Source organism: Nipponia nippon, unplaced genomic scaffold (genome assembly GCF_047370975.1).
Source record: "Nipponia nippon isolate SJK-2023a ecotype South Korea unplaced genomic scaffold, ASM4737097v1 scaffold_10, whole genome shotgun sequence".
Taxonomy (NCBI): domain Eukaryota; kingdom Metazoa; phylum Chordata; class Aves; order Pelecaniformes; family Threskiornithidae; genus Nipponia; species Nipponia nippon.
The window spans coordinates 1,968,337-1,976,471 of NW_028262291.1; the positions used below are offsets into that span (position 1 = coordinate 1,968,337).

An 8,135-nucleotide genomic window follows, 5' to 3' on the forward strand; every position below is an offset into this window, starting at 1 on the left:
TCTGTGGTTGCTGTCCCTGACCCTCACCATCCTCTGACACTTTTGGGGGGGCTCCTCTGCACCCCCAGACTGGCTCGGGGCAGCGGTGCAGTGCTGGAAGCTCCCGAGCGCTTCCCGCTGCCCCGGGGGAAGCCACGTGCCCAGGCACCAGGTAAAAATAAATATTTATTGGAAAATAGTGAATTTTTCTGAGAAGGCTGTAGAAAAAAAAAAAAATTCTCCGTACCTCGAAGTGATCTCGGCATCCCGGGTGGCAGCGGGTTGGTGCTGCCCGGCAGGTTGCAGGCAGGGCGGAGACCTCTCCTGCCCGGGGCTGCCTGCGGGCACCGGCGCGCGCCTGGCCCCGTGCTGCGGGCTGAGAGGTGGAACCGGCACCAGAGCCGCCGGTTCTCTGCCGCCTCACGTACCTGTGCCCGGTCCTTTGGCGTGGCGCGGGGTCTCAGTACGAATCCACGCTGCGAAGGAGGGAAGAGGGGGATGTATCGGCGCCGAATCAGCCTGGCAGCTCACCGTGCCGGTTCCTGCGGCGCCCCGGCTGTTACCCGGCTCGCCGCACGGCGTGGCCGGGCAGCGGTACCTGGAGAAGGAGACCAGCGCGAGGATGCCCAGCAGCAGCTCCAGAGCATAGAAAAGCAAGAGGATGGCGTTGAGGATGGCTTCCAGGCGCAGGGCGTAGGTCTGCAGCAGCAGGTAATAGGTCGCCATCACGGCCGCCGGGACGGTCAGGGCCAGGCTGATGGAGAGCGGCACCTTCCGCTGGCACAGGTTGCCCTTGGACCCTGCGGGGTACGCGGTTACGGGGTGTCCCCCTCGTGGCCCCCCCAGGGCTCTGCAGTGGTGGGGACGCGGTAAACGGCACCGCCACGGTCCCCGGGGGGGCTCTGGAGCCCGGTGTCACCTCAGGAGGATGCCACCGCCGTCCCCAGGACTTACCGAAAAAGATGCGGGTGGCCTCAGTGCCGAGGTAGAGGAAGAGCAGCACCACGTCCAGCACCAGGTTGGTGAAGGGGTACGGCAGCAGCAGCACTGCGGGCACAGCCGCCATCGCCCTCAGGGCCTGCACCCACAGCCCGCCCAGGGCCTCGGCCCGGGGGGCTGCTGCCCTGGGGGAGCCGGGGGAGGGCCGGGGCGGGGGGTCTCACCCTTGTACACGAAGATGAAGGCCTCCAGGAGGAAGTAAGTAGCGCTGTACCAGCCGTTGAGGAAAAGCAGGACCTGCAGCGGAACCGAGGAGCGCTGGCGGCCTACGGGTGTGAGGCGGTTGTGGGCGGGGGGCGGCCCGGACCGGGCCCGCTGAACCCCGCTCCTGGCCCCGCCGTGCCTTGGCCGGCTCCCGGTCCCACCTTACGCCCCGCTGCTCCTTCCCCCTCCCCGGTCCTCGCCCTGCTACCGGTCGCGGCCCCGCACTCACTCCTGGGCGCCATCTTCCATCTCCATGGGAACCGCCGCCGCCCTCGCTCGCGGGAGCGCTAGGCGGGAAGGCGGCCGGCCGCTCTCTCCTCCCTCTCTATGGTTCTGGAGGACTGAGCCGCCGAGCCCCCGGTTCGAGTCCCGGCGCCCGCCCGAGTGGCTGCGGGGGCGAGCGGGCTGGGAGCCACGCTTGCCCTCCGGTTCTAACTCCGTTCCTACGTTGGACCGAGAGTCCCACGCTGCAAGGTGGAAACAGCCCTGTTCTGCGGCAGCAAGCGCAGCGCTGAACTGAGGCAAGGCATAGGTAAGGCTGCCGGGATGGCGGCCGCCGTCACCGGGAGGAAGGGAAGAGCCGGGGGCGGCCAGGGCGCGCAGACACCGGGCAGCCGCTGGAAAACGCAGTCAATTTATTTCTTTACTGTTTACAAAACCACTCAAGTCCCAACAGGGGCTGTGGCGCCGGGAGGGACATTCCCGCCGCGCAGCCGGGACGCACGGCGAGCCTCCCGGCATCCGCAGGAGCTGTGCCGGCACTGGCGGACAGGCTGGTCCCTGGGAGGAAGAGGAGGAAGGTGGCCGAGCCGGAGCTGTCCCCAGCGGGGTCTTGTGGAGTGCAGAGAGACGGCAGGAGCTGCCGGCGAGCCGACGGGGGGGATCCAGAGCCCGAGGGGAGCCGTCAGCCGCGGAACTGCGCGAATTCCTTGCGGAGCCAGAGGGAGTCCTGGTAGAAGAGGGGATCGCCCAGGTGCACCGCCGTCCTCTTGTAGAAGTAACAGTAGAGCACGGCCGCTGCGGGAGGGAAGGGGGTGAGGGTGGGCCCCCGCTTTCGCCCCCGCAGGCTCCCCGAAAGGGGCAGGACCCCGCCAGGGACCCTGCGACCACCAGGCCTTACCCAGCCGCTGGAAAACAAAAAGGGTCTGCAGGCCTTCGGTCCAGATGAAACGGCTGGAATCCCGCCACCGCAGGTTCTGAGGCAGATGGACAGACAGACGGGAGCCGGGAATAACCCGTGAGTTAGTTTGGAGGCAGCACGGATGTGTTGCCGACTCCAAGGCTGCACGCAGGCCTGGGGCGACGCTGCCGGCTGGGGGAGCAGCCCCCCACCCCAAAGATTAAGCGGCTCAGGGGATTTAGCCAGCGAGCCGGGACCTATTCTAGCTTCAGACTTCAGATCCTTGCAAATCCCCGTCAATCCCTTGCCCGGACGGCGCGGGCAGCACCGGCGCGGCTGCCCGCTCGGGCACCCTGGTGTGGGGCAGCCCCCGGCCCAGCTCTGAGCGCCGGGAAGGGGGACGAGATCCTGATGGAGGAGGGTGGGCCGGGCGGGTGGGCTGCTCCTGGGGGTCTGGGGCTGGGAGAGGGGACAGGAGGGAGTTTAGTCGGGGGGAAGGAAGGGGAAGACGCTGCCAGGACAGAGCCGGGCCCCCTGAGCCCTCGGTGCCAGTGGGGAGGGCGCTGCCCCCAGGCTCTGAGCGCTGGCGTTTGCTGGGATTAATCCCAGGTAAATCAGGAGCCGCTGTCACGGACTTCGGCGGGGATTATCCCAGCGCGGGCTTCTGTGCCAGCATGGAGCTGGAGCTGCGGGGCTTCCCCCGGGGAAAGAGGATTTTCCGGCAGGTCACGGCCTTTAGGGAAGGGATCAGGATGAGGCAGCTCCCTTCCAGCCTGATCCCTACGGGAAAAGGAATCGCAGGGGGACACTGAACTGTCCCTGGGATGGTAGATCGTGGCCTTCCTCTCAGGGGAGCAGCGGGTTGTGGCCAGCAAAGCAAGCAGACCGCTGCCCATGCTGCCTGCGCTGCCTGCGCTGCCCACCCTCGGGAGAAGCCAGCAGCCCCGAGCCCGCCCCAGCCTACCATAACCCAGACGTGGAAGGAGATGCTGAGCGCCAGGTAGGCCCCCGAGAGCAGGATGGTCCCCTTGAACTTGTGGAAGAGGAGGTTGACCAATCCGGCCTGGAAAACGAAGGTGTTGAAGAACATGAGGAAGACGATGATGACGTTGAAGAGAATAGCGATGTCCTGGATGCTGCAGGAGGAGAGAGAGGTGGTGAAACCCCCAGCCCTCCTGCCCCACCGCACCACCCGCTACGCCCGCCTGGCACTCACATGAAGAGGACGAGCTGGACGGCGGGCGCCGTGCGGAGCAGCTCCGAGAAGGAGTTGACGAAGAGGTCGTAGAAAAGCAGGAGGAACTGCAGGAACAGCACCAGGCTGTAGTTGCTGGTCTGGAGCATTTTTCTTCTCCAGGGGTTGGAGCCCTCAGCCCCAGCAGCGGCAAAGCCAGCTCATGGTTCGGAGCCGAGGGGCTCAGCGTCGCCGCTCCCTACAGCCGGGACCTGGAGGGGGAGCGGAGGTTTCATTCGGCAGAGTGGGATGCACCCCCCTGCACCTCGCAAACCTCCTCTGCCAGGAAACCCAACGGAAGGTCAAATCAACGGCAGCTCCTGCCAGCTTCTAGCACATCGATTCAGAGCCGTGCTCTGCCCCGGTCTGTGGGCTGGGCTCTCACAAATAAGCCGTCTCCCCTCTCTTCTCACCACGCAGCGGGCTCAGGTTCGGTCTCTCCCTCCCACCCTCACAGCTGCCCCAATCTTGGGAAACAGAGGGGAAGAAATTCAGGGATGAGGGAGACGTGCGAGTCCCCGGGGAGCAGCGTCCAGGCAGGTTATTACACCTCTTACGCCGGACAAACCCTAAAGCTGCCGATGGCTCCGTCAGGCCACGCCACGGGGGCAGGTTTGGGCACGCCGTGGCCCAGCATCGCTCTCCTTCGCCCCACCCCGGGCACGGGTCGGAGAGGGGACGAGGGCACACTTTGGGGCCAAGGGAGGAGGCAGAGCCCTCCTGCCCGCTTCTCCCACCGCTGACAGCCAGCCCGGGGCCTGCGCTGCCTGGGGACGTGACACGGAGAGAGGTAAGGTGGTGCTGGGAGGGACTGGGGGGTCCAGGAGAAGCGGGGCTCCCCCGTGTCCTGGCAGGAGGGTGCTGTGCTGAGGTCTCCCTTCTCTGAAAGGGAGCCGCAGGGCTGGACAGGGCGGGCGGGGGGAGGGAAAGGGGGCAGCTCCCCCCATCCCCAGGTCCACACCACCCCCCTGCACACAGCCACCACGCCGATGTCCTCTGCGTCCCCTCTTGGGTCCCCAGCGAGCCCCTGACCCCAGGCCCTAAGGAGGCCGCAGCACCACCGGGCCCCCCCGCCTCGAGCAGTCGCTCCCGTAGGCCGCCGTGCCCCCCAGCCCCGGCTCTCGCCCCCATCCCGACACCCCCCCCGGGGCTGTCGGTGCCGGTGGTCCCCGCCGTGTCCCACCCTCCGCACCCCGGGAGCGGGCGAGCGCTGACCTGCGGCCGCCATCTTCCGTCTCCACGGCAACGGCGCAACCACCAAGGCGGGGGCGGAAGCGCGGGGGGGCCGCTCTGGCCTCCGCTCTCGTTGGTCTCTGGCCCGGGTGGGTTGGACAGGAGCCACCATCGAGGCGAGCGGCCAGAGCGGCGCCGTCCAACATGGAGGCACCCGGCGAGGCCGAGGGGGCGGCGGGGCCCGGCGGGCGGCGGGCGGGGCTGAGGTACGGCCCCGGGACCAGGCTGGGCCCCGCTTCCCCCGGGACCGGGGGAGCTGTGGGGCTGGCTCCGTGTTCCCGGGACCGGGAGGAGCCGCGGGGCCCTGTGTTCCGGGTTCGGGGGAGCCCCGGGGCCGGGCCCTGTGTCCCCAGACGCGGGGAAGCCGACGGGCTGGGCCCTGTGTTCTCGGTGTTGCGGCATCTATAGTGCCAGACTCTGTGTCACCAGGTCTGGGGGAGCCGTGGGGCCAGGCCCTGTGTCCCCAGGCCCGGGGAAGCCATGGGGCCCAGACTTTGGGGGAGCCATGGGGCCGCTGAGCGTCGTGGCGGGCATTGCAAGGTCTCAAAGCGAGTGGGTGGCCAAGCTCGTGATCCCCGTGCTGCACCAGGGCCACATCCCACCCACCTCCTGCCTCACAGTCCCGTGGGGTGGCTGACCTGGGTGGGGACAGGGCCATCCCCCGCCCCAGGGGGACACATGAATATCTATTTCTGGAGGCAGATGCAAATTATTAGGGAAATGAGCGCAGCCCCGGTGCTGCCAGTCACCTGCTCGAGCCTTGTGGGCTGAGGGCATCAGCGAGGGCAGGGCCCTGCCTGTTCCGCTGCCCAGCCCCGGCAGGGTTGTGGGGCTGTTGCCTGCAGTTTCCCCCCCAACCCCGGTGGCAACCCCCGAGGGCTGGCCCAGAGCAGGCAGGAGGGAGCAGCCATACTGGGGCTGCCAGGGTGCAGGTGAGGAGGGTATAGGGGTTCCTCCTCGCACCCAGCTGGGGTGAACGTGGTGCTGTGGGTGCAGCTGGAGGAGCACAAGGTGCCAGGGGGGTGTTGAGGGAGTGCAGGTGCCAGTGGGGAGGTGGAAGGGGGGCTGGGGTGCAGGTTTGAAGGTGCTGGGGGGATGGAGATAGTGTAAATATGCGTGAGAGGGAGGGAAGGGATGAGGGTGGGTTCTTGGGAACGATGTAGAGGGGGCTGTGCGTGCTGGGGGGCCTGTGGGGGGGGTGCAGGGTTACAGGAGGCACCAGGATGCCCTTGCTGCTGTTCCCTGGGCATGGCGCTGGGGTGCAGCGAGCCGGGGTGGCACGTTGGGGTGCTGCCCAAAGACCTGGCTCTGCAGGGGCCAGTTTCACCCTGCACGTCCCCAGCTGGCTGGCTCCAGCCCTGGCATCCTTCCCCGGCCAGGCAGCAGCTGGTCCAGGGCTGCTCCTCCTCAGGGTGCCTGGTTCCCCTTTCAGTCTGGCTCCTCCCTGGGGCTGTCTGCACGCAGGCGAGAGCCGGCGCAGGCAGAGAGCCCCGGCAGAGGCTGAGCGGACGTCTCATTCTCCCCCAGGCACCATCATCACGTCGCGGAGATGCTGGATTTGCCTTTCATGCCCTTCTGCGTCCTCCTGGGTGGCCTGGGCTTCATGTGCGTGGCCTTCGTGACCGCCTGGTGCCAGCGTTGGCGTGGCGGCTTCGCCTTGGACGGCAGCACCCAGATGTTCAACTGGCACCCGGTGCTGATGGTGACGGGCATGGTGGTGCTGTACGGCGCAGGTGAGCGGGGCGTGAGGCGCGGCGTGACCCCGGCACGGCTCCTGCCTGACCCTCTCACCCAACAGTGGCCCTGGTGTACCGCCTGCCCGCCACCTGGAGCGGCCCCAAGCTCCCCTGGAAGGTGCTGCACGGCGCCCTGGCCTTGGCAGCCTTCATCCTGGCCGTGCTGGGGCTGGCGGCCGTTTTTCGCTTCCACAACGACCACGGGACGCCCAACATGTACTCCTTGCACAGCTGGCTGGGGTTGGCCACCGTGCTGCTCTTCTCCTGCCAGGTGGGTGCTGCCCCGGCCCCCTGCACCCCGTTCCCCTGTTCTCCTCGCCCTCACCTCCCCTCCCTGCAGTGGCTCGCGGGCTTCTGCGCCTTCCTGCTGCCCTGGGCTCCTGTCTGGCTCCGTGCCCTCTACAAACCCGTCCACGTCTTCTTCGGCTCCACCATCCTCATGCTGTCCGTGGCCTCGTGCGTGTCAGGCATCAACGAGAAGCTCTTCTTCAGCCTGTGAGCATCGCGGCAGGCGTGGGGAGAGCCCTTGCAGGGAGGGAGGCCTAGGGGGGGTTTGGTGCCAGAAGTGGCATCGAGTGAAACCGAGCACAGGGTGGCGAAGGGAAGTAAGCCATTCCCTCCTCAGGTGCGCAGTTAACCTGCACAACGCCCTGCTGCAGGGTGGGTACAGGCTTGCGTGGGCTTAGGGGAAGGCTGGGCACATCCAGAAAAGCTCTTGGCCCCTCTTCTCCCAAGGAAGAATGGGACAACAGAGTACAAGCGCCTGCCCGCTGAGGCTGTCTTTGCCAACACGCTGGGGCTCCTGATCCTCCTTTTTGGGGTGCTGGTGCTGGGTGCCCTGGCCAGGCCGAGCTGGAAGCGCCCCGACGCTGACTCCCCGGACTCTCGCCAGGTACCAGCTCTGCTGCGGGGACCCGCCGGGTCGCAGGGTGGCTTTGGGGAGCTGAGCTGGGGGACCTGCCTCCCACCACAGCCCCGGGGGGCTGGGCAGGGGGCTGCAGGCACCCGGCTCACCCACGCTTTCCCCGCAGCCCCTGCTCACCGCCGAGCGCTGACGCCTGCACAGCAGCCCCGTCGCTTCCCTGCCTGCCCTGCTCTCAGCCCGTCGCATTGCCCTCACCGGGGCTCCCGCTGCCTGCGCCTGACGCTCATCTGCCCGCAGGAGGAACGGGCTCAGCTCCCTTAAGGCAAAGATGTTGCTGCGGTGAGGACATCTCTTTGCCTCTTTTGTGGCCTGGCGTTGCCGTGATGCTCCTGCCTGCATCCTCGGGCCTCTGCTTGCCAGTTCCCACTGGGTCCAGCTGGCCCCTTGCGCCTGGACCTCGGTCCGTGCCAAACTGGCTGCCCTCGAGCCCTCCCCGGACCCCGCAGCGCCATCCCTCAACGCAGCAGCCGGAGCTGTCAGAGCCTCGTTGGGTCAGAAGCCACCGGAGGAGCCCCGCTGTGCCTGGCAGCGCTGCTGCCCCTGCCCCAGGACCCTCTCCTGTGTGGGGGACAGGGGGGATCCTCGCACTGTGCCTTGCCCTTCATCGGGCCGCCTGTACCTCTCCCTCCGCCCTGGATGGCGGGACCAGCCGAGCAGCCTCCTGGGGCTCTCGTGGACACGTAATAAACCGCTGGCTTCTGCAGC

The 8,135-nt window shown here is 67.6% G+C and overlaps 3 protein-coding genes across 9 annotated transcripts; 1 reads left to right on the forward strand and 2 right to left on the reverse strand.

The window, feature by feature from the left end:
* Positions 1-25: 25 nt before the first annotated feature.
* Positions 26-1,776, reverse strand: TMEM216 (transmembrane protein 216). The gene is made up of 5 exons (XM_087741408.1): positions 1,412-1,776; positions 1,143-1,244; positions 934-1,026; positions 578-779; positions 26-455 (listed from the first exon to the last, which is right to left on the reverse strand). The coding sequence occupies exons 1-5, from the start codon at positions 1,422-1,424 to the stop codon at positions 440-442; spliced, it is 426 nt and encodes a 141-aa protein (XP_087597534.1). The 5' UTR covers positions 1,425-1,776; the 3' UTR covers positions 26-439.
* A 177-nt stretch (positions 1,777-1,953) lies between these two features.
* Positions 1,954-4,885, reverse strand: TMEM138 (transmembrane protein 138). Of its 2 annotated transcripts, none has more exons than XM_087741377.1 (5): positions 4,752-4,885; positions 3,519-3,748; positions 3,267-3,438; positions 2,303-2,378; positions 1,954-2,199 (listed from the first exon to the last, which is right to left on the reverse strand). In XM_087741377.1, exons 2-5 carry the CDS (start codon positions 3,644-3,646, stop codon positions 2,087-2,089), a joined length of 489 nt encoding a protein of 162 aa, XP_087597503.1. In that variant the 5' UTR covers positions 3,647-3,748; positions 4,752-4,885; the 3' UTR covers positions 1,954-2,086. The 2 variants fall into 2 exon arrangements, with proteins under 2 accessions (XP_087597503.1, XP_087597512.1); XM_087741386.1 differs by having other exon boundaries at positions 3,519-3,815; positions 4,752-4,879.
* On the forward strand, positions 4,844-8,133 carry CYB561A3 (cytochrome b561 family member A3). Of its 6 annotated transcripts, none has more exons than XR_015700891.1 (6): positions 4,844-4,975; positions 6,297-6,502; positions 6,568-6,776; positions 6,846-7,000; positions 7,245-7,397; positions 7,537-8,133. XR_015700891.1 is itself a non-coding variant. In XM_087741187.1 (6 exons), exons 1-6 carry the CDS (start codon positions 4,914-4,916, stop codon positions 7,558-7,560), a joined length of 813 nt encoding a protein of 270 aa, XP_087597313.1. In that variant the 5' UTR covers positions 4,844-4,913; the 3' UTR covers positions 7,561-8,133. The 6 variants fall into 6 exon arrangements, 4 of the variants coding, with proteins under 4 accessions (XP_087597313.1, XP_087597322.1, XP_087597332.1 ...); XR_015700892.1 differs by having other exon boundaries at positions 7,668-8,133; XM_087741187.1 differs by having other exon boundaries at positions 7,241-7,397.
* Positions 8,134-8,135: the final 2 nt, after the last annotated feature.

Excerpts from the sequence above, each read along its gene's own strand:
- TMEM216 (XM_087741408.1), bottom strand. Across the intron at positions 1,027-1,142 it reads CTTCATCTTCGTGTACAAGG|TGCTGCTGCTGCCGTACCCC; the intron begins GTGAGACCCCCC and ends CTGTGCCCGCAG. Across the intron at positions 780-933 it reads GGCCACCCGCATCTTTTTCG|GGTCCAAGGGCAACCTGTGC; the intron begins GTAAGTCCTGGG and ends CGTACCCCGCAG.
- TMEM138 (XM_087741377.1), bottom strand. The coding sequence starts at position 3,646 with ATGCTCCAGACCAGCAACTACAGCCTGGTGCTGTTCCTGCAGTTCCTC. Across the intron at positions 3,439-3,518 it reads GTCCAGCTCGTCCTCTTCAT|CATCCAGGACATCGCTATTC; the intron begins GTGAGTGCCAGG and ends CTCCTCCTGCAG. Across the intron at positions 2,379-3,266 it reads CCTTCCACGTCTGGGTTATG|AACCTGCGGTGGCGGGATTC; the intron begins GTAGGCTGGGGC and ends CATCTGCCTCAG.
- CYB561A3 (XM_087741187.1), top strand. The coding sequence starts at position 4,914 with ATGGAGGCACCCGGCGAGGCCGAGGGGGCGGCGGGGCCCGGCGGGCGG. Across the intron at positions 6,503-6,567 it reads GGTGGTGCTGTACGGCGCAG|TGGCCCTGGTGTACCGCCTG; the intron begins GTGAGCGGGGCG and ends CTCACCCAACAG. Across the intron at positions 6,777-6,845 it reads TGCTGCTCTTCTCCTGCCAG|TGGCTCGCGGGCTTCTGCGC; the intron begins GTGGGTGCTGCC and ends CCCTCCCTGCAG.